This window comes from Medicago truncatula, chromosome 5 (assembly GCF_003473485.1).
Source record: "Medicago truncatula cultivar Jemalong A17 chromosome 5, MtrunA17r5.0-ANR, whole genome shotgun sequence".
In the NCBI taxonomy this organism is placed as follows: Eukaryota; Viridiplantae; Streptophyta; class Magnoliopsida; order Fabales; family Fabaceae; genus Medicago; species Medicago truncatula.
This window is the reverse complement of record NC_053046.1, coordinates 39,274,851-39,290,357: the sequence shown is the minus strand read 5'-3', so window position 1 is coordinate 39,290,357 and position 15,507 is coordinate 39,274,851. Positions and strand designations below refer to the sequence as shown.

The 15,507-nt window shown below is 31.2% G+C and overlaps 1 protein-coding gene across 1 annotated transcript; it reads left to right on the top strand.

Moving 5' to 3' along the window:
* The first annotated feature begins 9,327 nt into the window (after positions 1–9,327).
* Positions 9,328–12,638, top strand: LOC11429671 (protein ETHYLENE INSENSITIVE 3). The gene is made up of 2 exons (XM_003617038.4): positions 9,328–9,502; positions 10,302–12,638. Exon 2 carries the CDS (start codon positions 10,452–10,454, stop codon positions 12,297–12,299), a length of 1,848 nt encoding a protein of 615 aa, XP_003617086.1. The 5' UTR covers positions 9,328–9,502; positions 10,302–10,451; the 3' UTR covers positions 12,300–12,638.
* Positions 12,639–15,507: the final 2,869 nt, after the last annotated feature.

Genomic DNA, 15,507 nt, shown 5'->3' with positions numbered 1-15,507 from the left:
AAATTTTTCTGTTAATTGTTTACGGTTATGATCAAATACTCCCCCTGAAATTTTGCACTTATGTGCAAAATGCCCCATAAACTTAAAAATTTAGATTTTTTTTCTTACCAAAAATCATACATTTAGTTCTTCAAGTAGTATATTATACCTATTGTCATAAAAATTATATTCACAAGAAAATGAATGAATATATGCCAAAGAAGTCATGATTTTGTCATGTGCAACCTTTTCATTCATATTTCATATTTATCAACAAGAAGCAAGATAATTTTTTTACAAAGAAGGTAAAACTAAAAACCAAACATTAAAAAGATATCAAATTGTTGAAATAAACCAAGACAAGAATGTCATAGCAGCAAAAAATTGATATCTATCACATAACTTTGTAGTACAATGTGATATACCGGCTTTATGCAGAAGGTCTATGACATAATCTATTTAACATGCTGCAGCTAATAGATGCAGAAGGTCTATGACATAATCTATTTAACATGCTGCAGCTAATAGATATGACATTTTCTGCAATATAAAAATTATATCATTAATTAAGTTGCAAATTCACAAACATAAGCCTTGTTTCTTCTTCCTTCTGCAGATATTAACCTATGAATTTTCTTTATGGACACACAATTATCAAAGACTTGTGTACTTTTTGACTGCATACTCTAACATAATTACCAACTTGTGTAAAAAAAGTCTTCTAAATATGTATATATTTAAAACACATGAGAGTAACATACCTTCCATAAAGATTTATATGACCAATAGTTGCATAAACATACATTCCATAAAGATTTATATGATCAATAATTATTAATTGTTTGCCTTTAATATCTTTTGAATCAAGGATAAAAAAAATATAAATTTTCAAGTTTATGGGACATTTTGCACATAAGTGCAAAATTTCAGGGGGGATATTTGATCATAACCGTAAACAATTAACAGAAAAATTTGACGGAGGGGGTAAATTGATTAACATTATGCAGTTTCAGAAGGTAATTGAAATTTTGTTAATTTCAGGAGGGTGATTGACGAATCCTACAATTTCAGGGGAAAATTGACTATTTAGTCGCGTAAAAATCTTCAAACTCATTGCATATGAATTGAATCTTAAATATAATATGTCTTAGTAACATGTCCTTCAGACACATTTGTTAAAAAATAAAAAATTGTATTTGTAAACAATTGCAGCAAATAAAATCATGTTTCTTACAAGTATTCAAGATCTAAACACTAAGATAGCAGGACACTCGAAAATTCCATCTCATAAAATGAGAGCTCACTTATAGTGATGGAAGGTTATCAATTAAAGACAGGGTAACGAGTGAAGACCTCGAACTAGAGAAGGGTATTTTGAAATGATATTTCCAATTTTGATGATTGGAGTGTCAATTACCCTATTATAGAGTTGATCATTGTTTGGCACAAAATCATCTTAAGCCAACTATTGTTGTGCAACACAAGGAGATGTGAGTTTGATTCTGTATAATGCAGATGGAGCAAGTGATTGAATGAAATCAGGGTTTGAAGAAGAAGAACACGAAGAGGGGAAATTGAAGTTCTTGAACATGCTCATTCGCGATCAAATAGGTGAAAATTCACACTTGAGGAGGAAATTGTAGAGTTTCAAGCGTGAGTGATTAAATCTCACAACTCTTATGAACGAATAAAATGTTGGATATACAAGAGAGACAACACATATACATAATGCCTTAAGATTTTTGATGGAGATGTGTCATCTTGTAATCTTGGAGCAATTGTTCCACTGTTTCTCCCGACACTCTCCCGGAGTCCCAACACTCTCCTTATTGAACATGTACTTCATCATATTTTATTAGATTAAGGGTAGAGTCTAGGTTTAAAAAAATTGACCCAATCTAATATTAGGGTTGAGTGAAGGCCTCAAATTCAACCTAACCCATCATTTATATACCCATTAAGGACACCCATAAAACACTTTTAGCATTTATCGTCACAGTATAAATTGATGCCTAACAAAATATGCCCCCATGACATCTACTAATACAGACATAACAAAGAAATGTGAGGCAAACCCTCTCGAGCAACCACTAGACAAAATTAAGGATGTCAATTTGTACTTGCAAGTGAAAGTCCATTTGAGAAATATCCCACTTGAAGCCTTGCGAGAAGAGAGTTTTTCTTGTGGAGATGCGTATGAGGGAGAAAGTTTTCCCGTAGGTGTTTTTGAGGTGGAGATTGGGATCATACTCGTCAACCCGCGTGCGACCTGTCCCTAAGTTTATTAAAATAATATTATATGTTGAGATATTCTTGCATCAACTCTCATCCAACACATTATTCTTACACCCAACCAATAAAAATATGACACATGTTATTAATTTAAAAAAAATGTGATTTTAATTAAGGAAATGAAAACATAAATGGTGGTGGCTCTCTCAAAAAAAAAAAAAAAATGGTGGTGGGTGGTTCTTGTCGGTTAATGAGATGTTTATTAATTCTTTTTATTATTTTAATGAGGTGTTTGATTTCAATTGGTTGGGGGTAAGAATGATGTGTTGGATACGAGTTCACGTAAGAATTTCTCTTATATGTTTTTATTCATGTATTTTATATGTTATATTTGTTTTCTTTTAACACAATGTGTGTATAATTTTTTTATATGTAATATTTATTACAGTCATAATACTAATAATAATGTCTTAATTTTTCATTTATTTTATAATTAAATTTTAATTTTGTTTACCACCAATTTGATTGAAATTAATTAGAAATCAATATTTTTTTTTATGTTGATGGCATCATCACTGAGACAAGAACATGGAGAAAAATCGCACGAGATAGATAGGAACCAGGACGTGAGATGTTTTGGATGGCGTAGATAGGGACCATGAAGTAGTCTTCACCCCCTATTGATATCCTAGATAGCATAAATGTAGACGATTTAGACAAAATCCATAAACCTAAGAATCAAACCAAATCGAGCAAAAGAAAACTGAATTAATTTGGTTCGACTATAGATTTTCAATTTTGAAATTCAATAAACTGATGAACCGAATCAATAGGTTTACTAAGCTTACTAATCTCACCTTGACTTAGCACATACCAATCATTTTATTAACATCATCATCCAAAAGAAAGAAAGAAATAGAAAAGAAAGAAAAACTAAAATTCTCTTCACGTATTTGCATGAGTAGAAAGAAATATCAAAGTTAACAAAGAACAAGTTTATTGACTTGAATTTAATTAATTTAAGTAGCTGATAATTGTCACATTGTATATCTTAAGCTGCTCAATTATGTATTCACAAAGTAGCTTAAAAATTTGGTTTCTTTATCTAAGAGGTGTAAGGGATGTGAGCGTGTCTCAATTTTTAGACATAGAATGTATCATTGCAATATTAACAAAAGATCATTTCTATCTCTAACAATGAACCAAAGAAAATTAATTCAAAACCATATCTATCAGCATAGGCAAATTGAATCCGTCTCCAATGGAAAAGTTTTGGTCTCTAATCTCTTGTCTCTTCTAAGTTAGATATTTATGTCTCCATACAAACTGACTATGTGTTTGGTAATATATAGACATTAGTTAGGGATGGATTTGAAATTTTGTCTTTAACCTTTTATTTTCAATTAATGTTTTGCTAACATCCCATGTGAGTCTCTACAATATCAAATAATTCATATAGCATACAATCTAGTACGAGTCAGGAGTTAAGTTTGGGGACCTTTAAAATAATAATTAAATCAAAAAAATTAATGTATGTTAAAAGGAGGATGAATTCTTTTGCATGTAATCATAGGAGGATTAATTTATGATGAGATTTCGAGTATAGAATTGTTGGTAGTAGCTCAGAGTGTAGAGTGTGCAAACAAAATCACTAGTAACAAGTTGAATCTTTTTAGTAAAATTGTAATGAGGAATCATAAATTGGAATTATTGTTATGAATATTACAGTTTTTTTAGTTAAAGATTAGTGCAATTAATTAAGCCTTAAAACTTAAGTGTTTAAGACTTAGTATATTGAGTCGTAAAAACCGATTATACAATATCATATAAAATCCACACATAAAATATAATAGCATACTAACAAAAAAAATAAAAATTGGCAGGTATTGTGACTTATGTTGGTCTCCCTTCTAACTCTGTCCTAGCATACAATCGACAAATTATTGAAATGCATATTTTCTTTTTTGAAAAAGCAATATCTTATCTATAACCGATTGATTCGGGAGACTAATTACATTGCCAACTAAAAGAGGGTCAATTTAATTTAGAGCAAAACTTTGTACGAATCAACCCATATAAATTAGTAGTTTTACATTAAAAATTTGTCTATCACATATAAAGAAAAATATCTTATGCACCATAAATAAGCAAATGAAATTAATCATACTAGGGAATAAAATGATCCAGCACAAGGAAAATTAAATTTAGGGAGGCCACTAATCTGATACTAATTTTTTTTTTTTTTTTTTTTAAGAAAGCAAACCGACCTTAAATGCACATTTAGTATGAAACACTTTTTTAATCGTGTTCATGTCAAATACTTCTTTCGATCTCGAATATAAGAGAAGTTTTTTTTTTTTTTTTTTTTTTTTCAGGTTCATTAAGTAAATAATGTATTTGGATAAACAAATACATCATTTACTCGATAAACCTTAGGACAAAAAATCTCTTATATTCGAGACCCGAGAGAGTATGTATATTCATCACCAAAATGTATAGTAATCATAATAACTAATAATATTAACATTGTTCTTGAAACCAAGAATTTACAACCAAACCCATCAACAACCATATACTCTATAATCTATATCATTATCAAGTAGTAGGTGGAGATGGATCCAGACGTGGAGGTAGATGAGGACGACCTAAAGCAAAACTCTTCATAAACTCATTTGGAGTTGGTCTAGTGGTTGATTTGAGATCGTGGAGTGTGCTTCTCTCGGTGCATAAGTTCATACAGAGTTTTGCTATGGCTTAAAGCAGAGCCCCCAGTGGACGGTGGGATTGGTCCCTTCAAATTAGTCGGTTCTTGGATCAGATACCAAGTGTAAAAAAAAGATTAAAGTGAAGTGAAGTATCCAAAAAATTTCAACTTATACTATTTTTTTTTTCTAGACTTGACTTACTTAGTGTAGTATCATATCTTTCAATTTAACTGTTAATTTGATTAAATTTGCGTGAAAAAGTTATGTTATTGAATATGTCAATTTTGACCAACTAGTCCTAACTCATATGAGCGTGTGATTGAGAAGTTGTTAATTAGTTAGTTATAAGGACAAATTCCTAATCATCCTAACCATTGTTTTTTGTCGAAGATATTTTGAGGTTGTCTATATATCATAATTTGACACATCATTTATACAGGAAAGTTTTTTTTTTTAAAAGGAATAAAGGAAAGGTTATACGACACATTAAATATGTTGCTATATGAAATCTACGCGTATCAAACCTAATGCCGAAATGGTGCTATGGTTAGGGGTTTTTGAACTACCACATGTTTATTCTTATTTTTTACCCTAGAACTCGAATGGTCCTTCCTTCAAAAAAAAAAAAACTAGAATGGACCAAAGTACGTTTATAGTGATGGTGAATCTCTAATGAAACCTATTTAAATATAAAACAACTAGTCAGTGTTATTGAAAAAAATGTGTTGATAGTCTTCCTCTAATAAATAGTCCTACTTTATAAAAAAATTATTGACATTTTCGTAATTTTTTTTACATTATGAACAAAATATCAATGAGTTGAGAGAAAATAGAAGAAAACAACAATACTCAAATGATCAATAGGACACACAATTACGATGTATCAGTTTCAAAATCGAGTGATGATGTTTAACATAAACGTTGTCAATTATGTTTTATGCATGGTTCTTTTTAATTAGAGCTTCTTTATGGATGTGTTTATTATTAAGAGTTATCTTTTTTTATTGGCCAAATACATTTTCAAGTCCTTTAAGTTTCATGTTTATTTCAGATAGATCATTTAAGTTTTGAGTTTGTTTCGGAGAGGTCCTTTAAATTTCTAAGGTTTCAGATAGGTCCGTTAAGTTTTGAGTTTGTTTCGGATAAGTCTTTTCTGTCAACCTCCGTTAAGTCAAAGTTGATCTGTCCGTTAAGTCAAAGTTGATTTGGTTGAGGAAAAAATTGATGTCAAGTGTCAGAGAGAACCACCTCACCCACTTAACGGATATATCAGCTTTGGTTTAATGGAGGTTGACAAAAATGATCTATCCCTAACAAACTCGAAACTTAAAGACCTATCTAAAACCTTAGAAACTTAAAGGCTAAAACAAACTCGAAACTTAAAGACTCAACCAAGTATTTTGCCTTTTTTATTTCTTAGCTTCCGCCTTCTTTACTTTATTAGCACTATATGTTTACGAGAGACACATTATATCCATATATGTGAAAAGGTTTATGATATAATTGAGTTGTAACTACTGGTAGTAATTAATTTTGTTCATAAAACTTGCTGAGACAGGTTACTAGAGTTTGCAGTAACTGTTGCATTGGAAGATGTCCAAAAATGGCAAGTTAGATCCAATGAATTGAATGCTTCCCCACTCTGTCACCTTCCACAAACTCTCTTTCTTATCCACTCACTACGTTTCTGTCTATGGGGCCAGCCAACGTTTTCATTACTCCAAGTCCAAATATCAAATAGTAATTCATTTCATGGAGTATACAACTATAGTACTCCACGGTTGATTACATGTAAATAATATAACGTCAAATATTAATGTATCCATGCGTAAATGCTGTGTACGATTGCCAACTATTATAATTAAAAAAATACTAATATATGCATGCATTATACTAGTAATTAATATTATTACTAGTTAATTTTATTTATTTAAATTTTAATGTAACAGGAAATAATTGTATAATACCATCATTTCTCTTTATTTAATTTTACAAATTCCATACCTCGAAAACTTTCTAGCAGTTGACTAGAAAAAACTTTTGACTAGGGATACCTTGGATAATCAAAAACTTGAGAACACCAATACAAGTATATGAGTATTATATGTTAAATTTTTTTGAATTATTTAATGTTCATAGGTGTAATATATTTCTTCGTCGAGCAGTCTAATAACTATTAGAAATTTACACTTTTTTTTAAGTGAATAAGAGATTATATATATTATTTAATGAATAATTTTAAAATATTGATTTTTGTTTATAATAATGATTAAAAGATGAATAATTTATGGAATGAAACCATAAAATTGATTTTTCTCTTATAATAGAGACGAAATGAAGTATATACTTATAAACAAGTTAACATGAATTAGATTCATTTTAAATAATTCATATGAAATGTATTTATAAATAGATCTTGTTAATCGATATTCCTGAAATACTGGTTAAAAAACTAAAAGTGAAAATAAAAGATTGCATTGAAAAGAGCAATGTTTTAACTTTTAAAATATACAATACACCATTTTCAATTTTTTTTTCTTTTTTTACTTCCTTAATCAATGATCTGGGAGCACCGGTTAACCTTTCCTTTATAAATATTAAATATATTAACACAAATGGTAGATTTAAGCTTAAAATAACCAGATCATAGTGTAAAAGTAACAAAACCAAAAATAACTTTGTGTGCATGTGTCTTTCATAAAGTGTGAGTTTGTGTGACCGAACTTCGTAATTGGTCACTCAGGTTACCTTATCAAAATCACAAACCAAACTACGAGGCACCCACGGACCCCACACAAACAAAACAAGACAGAAAAAATAAAATTAAAACTGCAACTTTTTTATTAATCATAATATTGTACACACTGCTCAAAATAAATAATCAATAAATGAACAACTAATAACCGATCATACAAGGATAGGATGGGATTAACCTAACTTTGCTCCTCAAATTCTGGATTTTAAATTTTAGGTTTATTGTTTATTTGGTGTCTTATGTTTCTTTTAGATTTTAAGTTGGTTCCTTATATTTTTATGGTCTTGTTAACAAGTACTTTAAGAGTATTGTTTAAGAAATTTGTGAAAAAAATTGTTTTGAAAATATAAGTCAAATACTTGTTAGAGCCATAACTACATAATTTTCAATGCAAAAGTTACTACATTTGTATGTTTATGCAATGCTCTAAGAGCACTTGTTAGCATTTTCAATATTTTAAAAGTGTCAAGTTTCAAAGTTTTAAATTGGTCCAAAAGATTACTCACTTTACAATAAGTTAGTCTCTTCTGACACATAATATTGAATTGGGTGAATATAGGCTTACCTCTTGTAATATTAGCGATTTCTGGTTTATCCCCTCTAAAAAAATTGTTTAGATTTCAACACAGTAATTTGAAGATTCTTTGATTTTGGACCTTCATGAGTTTTTTTTTTCCCATGAGTTTTGACTGTACAAAATCGATGATATGACAGAGGGTAAACCTTAAATTTCGTAATTTGATGCTATGTAGGTTCAAAATCAAAGAATCTTCAAATAACTGTGTTGAAATCTAAACAATTTTTTTAGAGAGGTTAAACAGTAAATCGCTAATTTTATAGGGGGCAAACATATATTAACCCTATTGAATTTAATAAAACAAAATAAATGTTTTAAACTGATCATTTGTGACCATTTAAACAACTTTTGACACCCTGAAGCCTTTAAAATGAAGCGTTTTGATCCAAGTGAATAATTTAACAGCCACATCAACATCAGTTAAATCAAGACTGACAACAGTGGTAATAGTGAAATAGTTTATCAACTAAAATGACCTATTTAAAATTTAAAAGACTAACTTGAGAATTCTGTGAAACTAAAAGGATAAAATATATTTGCTATATTGTTTTTTCATTGTAAAATATAAATATAATTTATTAGAATATGAAAATGCTTAATATATATATACTTATATTTCATTTAAAATCAAAATTTCACAAAAATTATTAATTGTAATCCATACATATTAACGCAATAAAAAATCGAACACGCGGATACAAAATTTTGTCTTAACGCTAGTTAATATCATGTACATCCCTCGTATATCACTATTTTTCACTTTCTACTTAGGATGATGACAACAAAACACTTCAATAATTAACAAGAGTAATTTACCATTGGAAAAGAATTAACAAGAATAGTTAAGTAAATCAACCATCCTTATCTTTTTCTCTTCATGAAAAAGCGAGTAAGATTAGAGTTAAACACGTCTATATACCAGTTCAGAAAATCTTAATTAGTTTGATACACAAAATAAACACGTAAAATTAAATACACAGAAATAAGTTTTTATAAATAAGCACTTATATTAATTAATTAAACTCCACCAATAATGAATGTCACACATCACATTGACATTCACATTCACCAAAACAATATAATAAAACCAAGATAATGCTCAACACCCTGCTGTGTCTGTCTTTTCTCTTCCTTTTCTAACTCTCTCTTTCTTCTCACCTTCCTTCTTCTTTTTTCCATCTCCAATTTCTTCAAATTTCCCCTCCTTTATTGACTTTAGTCTCCATACTCAAAGACCCATTTCTTCATTTTCTTGTAAGATTTCTCTCATCAATAAAAATTTCATCTTTTTTAGTCTACAGTTTCATTTTGCTTGTTTTTTTTATCAATATAATTTGTGGGGTGTTTTTGTTTTTTTGTTTATTTGTTCTTGTGTTTGTAAAGTTTTGATTTTTTTTCTTTCTTAGTTTAGCTTATTGATCATTTGAGTTGAATTTATTGTATGTTTCTTAAGTTTGATGCTTTTGGGATGTGTCAGTGATTGGTTTTGTGTTAGATTCTATTTTCATAGCTGCTTTGATTTGTTTCCTGATTAGTTTTGTTGCTATTCATGGAAATTTATTTGTTGAAACTGTTTTGTTTTGTTTCTGTGTCAGTTACCACGTGTTTGATGATGGGTCTAAGAGAGAATCCTTTTAAGAATTTTTATTGAAGCTTGTTCTATATATGTTGTTTTTTGTAGTTTTCATGTTTAGTTTGTGTGTGATTTAGATCTGTTTAATTATCATAGTTCTGTTTTTGATCTATCTATAGTGTATTGATGATTGATTCATGTTTTCTGATATAAGTGTTTTTTTTTTGTTATTTCATTTAGTGATTGGTCAATTTTATATAGATGCTTGAATCCATGTTCTTAGCTTTTAGCCTCTGTCTATCTGATATTGTTAGATGAGAAGAAAAAAGTATCTGCTTTTGAAAATTGGGTGGCTAGTGAATCTGAATTAGGATATTTATTTATGTCAATTTGATGCTTTTGATATATTTACTTCATCCAGAAGGTATCATTTGATCTTTGCTCTGTCTAAATTATTCTTTGTTTTGTGGCTTTTGACAGGTTTAAAGGTGTGAAAAAAGCTTGAGAATTCATTGATTTGAGTTGGTTTTTAAGAGTTAAACGAGGCAAATTTGAAACTCCGATTTATAGTTTGAAGCCGATTTTTGTGTTCATTTGGGCCATCTTTTAGGGTGTTTTCCCTTGCAAAAGATGATGATGTTTGAGGACATGGGGTTTTGTGGTGATTTGGATGTGTTTTGTGGTACACTTGGGGAAGGGGATATTTCTTCTGTCAGGCAAACCGAGCCTGATTCGGTGGTCGAGGATGATTACAGTGATGAAGAAATGGATGTGGATGAGCTTGAGCGGAGGATGTGGAGGGACAAAATGCGTCTCAAGCGACTGAAAGAACAAACCAAGGCTAAAGAAGGAATTGATGCTGCAAAGGCAAGGCAGTCTCAAGAACAGGCGAGGAGGAAAAAGATGTCTAGAGCTCAAGATGGAATATTGAAGTACATGCTGAAAATGATGGAGGTTTGTAAGGCACAAGGCTTTGTTTATGGGATAATTCCCGAGAAGGGAAAACCGGTGACCGGAGCATCTGACAATCTTCGTGAATGGTGGAAGGATAAGGTTCGGTTTGATAGGAATGGTCCAGCTGCCATATCCAAGTATCAAGCAGATAACGCAATCCCAGGAAAGAATGATGGATGCAATTCCATTGGTCCAACTCCACACACCTTGCAAGAATTACAGGACACAACCTTGGGTTCTCTCTTATCAGCACTTATGCAGCACTGCGATCCTCCTCAGAGGCGTTTCCCATTGGAGAAGGGCAATCCTCCACCATGGTGGCCAGCCGGGACTGAAGACTGGTGGCCCCAGATCGGTTTGCCTAAAGATCAAGGCCCTCCACCATACAAGAAACCCCATGACTTGAAAAAAGCATGGAAAGTCGGTGTTCTAACTGCTGTTATCAAGCATATGTCTCCTGATATAGCCAAGATTCGCAAGCTCGTGAGGCAGTCCAAATGCCTTCAAGATAAAATGACAGCCAAGGAAAGCGCAACCTGGCTTGCCATCATCAATCAAGAGGAATCCTTGGCTCGAGAACTTTTTCCAGATTATTGCCCCCCGTTATCCTCTGGTGGAGGTACTGGTTCTATGGTCATCAACGATTGCAGTGAGTATGATGTTGATGGGGCTGACGGCGAGTCAAACTTTGATGTGGAGGACCGAAAACCCGAGAATCTTCATCCATCCAATCTTGGGATGGATAGAATGAGGGGAAGCTTTCCAGTTCAGCAACCTTCTCATCAAATCAAGGGAGAGGTTGTCACAAACTTGGATTTCATTCGGAAGAGGAAGATCTCTAACGACTTCAACATGATGATGGAACCGAAAATGTACACATGTGAGCATCCTCAATGCGCTTACAGCGAAGCTCGCCTTGCCTTTCAAGATAGGCCTTCCAGGGACAACCATCAATTGAATTGTCCACATAGAAACAGAAACAATCCTGCAGTTTATGGTGACCCTAATTTTCATGCTACCGAGGTTAAGCCAGTTATTTTCCCACAAAGCTTTGTTCAACCTAATTCTACAGTTCAGCCTGCTAGTTTAGTTCCACCTTCATTCGATTTAACTGGGTTTGGAGTTTCGGAGGACGGCCAGAAAATGATCAGCGACCTTATGTCAGGCTATGATACACATGTTATTGGAAACAACAATGCAAGTTCCACCAATTGTGTAGTTATCGAAAATCAAAACCTTTCTCAGCCCATCATTCAGCAACAACAACAGGATAATTTCTTTTTGAATCAAGGAATGGTTATGGAAGCAAACTTTTTTACTCGCGAGGAAAATCAGTTTGACCGGTTCAAGGCCATGAACTCTCCTTTTGAAGCCAACCTCAACAACAACAATAATATGCATCCCATGTATGGTTCTTCCTGTGATTTGGCATCCTTTGATTTTAAGGAGGATCTACAACTACAAGGAGGAGTAGGAATGGATGCACTTTACAAACAACCAGATGTTTCAATATGGAACTACTGAAAAAGGACAAGTGCAAACTTGTGTACCATTGTCTTTTTGTATTGTGTCATTAAAAAGGGGTTGCCACTCTCTTAATTATCATGTGAAACTCCTTGACTCAAAAATCAAAGGTAGTTTAGTTACTGCATTTTTCTTCACATGTCATCCTTTAGGTCTAGATATTATAATGCTTGGAAGGTCTTGTTCTGGTATGTGGCAATAAATCATGTGGATGCTATGTTCCCATAATGTAACCAACCCTCTTGTGTTTTTCTAAGTCTTAGCCCTATTATATTGCTGTTACTATATTATTATATGTACTACTGTGATATAAATAAAATTTTGTTATAATCTCTTATACATTGTATGTTGGTCCACCATTTTTTTTTTATAAAAAAAAGATAATATTCTTAATACTCCTTTGTTGTCTCAACTTATAAGATTAAGCTATACCTTTTCATTTTCCATCATGTTGATGGTTAAAGAATCTTTGTGTATGTTTGATATCACGATTAATGACGATTCACCGTGATTTTACCATACTTACCTAAATAAATAAATGGCCCTTCCTTTGGTTACAAGAAAACTGTTTTTAGAGATGAGAGTGTTTTGTCCTCTTATGTATCTCTTTTTTAAGCTTATCTTATTTTCCATGTGAAATGGTCCCCTGTCATAGTTGTATGGCATATGCTAATTTATATGCTATTCAAAAATACGTGACCAACTTGTTTGTAGGTTAGTTTTGTGGGGTCCCTTTTAAATGGCACACGTTGTCTTTGTCTTTTTGAAGTAGATGGTCAAATCATCAATATAGGGACTAATTTGTAACTATTCTTCTTTAGTCTTCATTGAAAATTTGAAAGTGAAAGTGGCTATTTACTTAGTAGACAAAGAAAGGGTCATTATCTTTTTGATAGTATTATTAGGCGGCTAAACTTGTTTCTTCTCTGAGTAGTGGTATATTTACATGTCAATGCCAAATAGTGTTTTACACAATACTACTAGTATTTTTGTTTTGATTGATTAAGGATGTTGAATGACACATGTGTCATCAAATTCAGTAAAGTAACAAAATAGTTTGAAAAAAGCTACTAGTATATAGAAACAGTACCACGTGTCCAACATTAAGGAGAAAAAGCCATAAAGTATTTGACTGAATTCCAATAGTTAAGTACTAGTATTTGATTTGGTAACCTTTTTTTTCTCAATATCTTTATGGTGAATGGAAATTCTTTTTTCACATTCTGTTGAAAATTTATTTGTGAATTAGTTATAAATAAGTTAAATGACTGGTGTATATAAGAGATATCTCTGATAAAATACTTACAAATTCTGAGTACATTTTTTTTTGCCAAAGTAAAATTTATTTTATGAACAGAAATGAAATGTTGGATATTTTCAGAAAGACTTGTTCATAAGTAAAAGTTATTTTGAAACATAAGTAAAAGTTAAATTGTTAAAACTTATTAAATAATTATATTCAAATACAAATAAGAACATAATACAGATAAATTGTGAGGACATGAGTAAAAGATAGTGAGAAAGTGACAATTAATGATACTTATTCCTTTAATATTTTTTCAACTTTTTGGATTTTATACAAGTTGACAAGAATTTGTGAATATTTATTCAAATTGGAAGCTGGAATTTATCTTCTTTTCATTAGGAAAAAGCTATATATAGAATCTGTGAAAAAAATTATCTTCATTTTGATGTTGATCTATCAAGTACAACATTCTTTTTACCATAAAACCATCACTTTTGATCTTCCAATCCATGTACTTTAGAAAGCTACATTTCTGACAAAAGAACATGCAATGCTTCTTATAATCCGTTTTTGAGCATATGAAACTGCAAGGACCTGGACACTATAGAGACATTTAATCAAAATTTCATTTCACAACAAACAAACACAATCAGTTAATTCACTAACATAACATGATATAGATGTAGATATGTTCAACAATGTTTGAATATGACATGTGAGTGATTTCAACAATGTTTAAATTAGTGAAAATATTTGTATTTGATTAAAGAAAATTGATTTTGGCTGAAAAGCTTGCACTATTTTTCCTTTGTATTAAAGTTTAAATATAAATAACTTTACTTTAAACTTTATTGCGATAGTGTGTTCGGTCCAACGTTAGAGGTACCTTTCAGCACATATAAAGTTAAAAAAATATGAAGAAATTTTTTCCCTTTTCTTGATGGGGGAGTTTGCTTATTAGCTCAACAAAACTAAAGAATTAAAAAAATGAAACTCAATCACTTGAAATCTTAGCTACCAATAACTTAAAGAAGTAATTGACTTATTGGTATATATGTTTTGTTTATACTAGTGATGAAACTATAAGGGCCTATTTATTTGACTAAACATAAATTAAATTAAAATTGTGGCTGTTACTATAGGATCTGAATCTGATGTAGCACACTATGCAAGAATTAGGATCCCTAGCCACAGCTTTTCATTTGTTTTGCTTTGTCTTAAATATGAAGGAAGACAGCAGCATAGCTGGCCATATGACTTTCTAGTAGTGCATTTGCATTAGCCTACAAAAACAGAAAAGAGAATAGTAGCAGAATTTTATGGGTTGTGTGATATCTTATCTTCTTGTGATAAGAGCAAAAAGGGACATAGTGTCTTCTCAATTACTTAAAGGTATGTTTTGATTAAGAGATTTTGGAGGGTTAATTCTATATTTTTGCATCTACATGAGAGTTTCAAAAAATTGAAAAATTACATCGTGACAAATGATCATATAACATATTTAAGAGCGTTTAGGTGAGATGACGATGGTCTCTTCTAGCTTAACTAAGGTTTTCGGTTTGAATCTAACTTTACGCGTACAATAATGTTAAAATGTTAGAGAGAGTTTGACTTAGGCATCAACTTTTTTTAGGAAATTTTTTTATCATCACTTGTAGATCTAACATGCATATGTTAGGCCAATTTCTTTTTCTTTATTGAAGTACTTGAAGTTTATCTAATAACTAAAAAGAAAAATGGGGACAAGAGAGATAAAAGAAAGTAAACTTTCACTATGACAATTATTGTAGCCACTTAGCAGAGATATACTCATGACTGCATTTTTTTTTGAGGGATTCATGACTGCATCTAAATTTAAATTTAACACAAACAAAGTTGAAGTAGGGTCATCCTACATTTACCATATCCACTTTTTATGGCCAAAGTGAAAACTTCGACATGTCACATTGTAAACCATCCTTC

Excerpts from the sequence above, each read along its gene's own strand:
- LOC11429671 (XM_003617038.4), top strand. The coding sequence starts at position 10,452 with ATGATGATGTTTGAGGACATGGGGTTTTGTGGTGATTTGGATGTGTTT.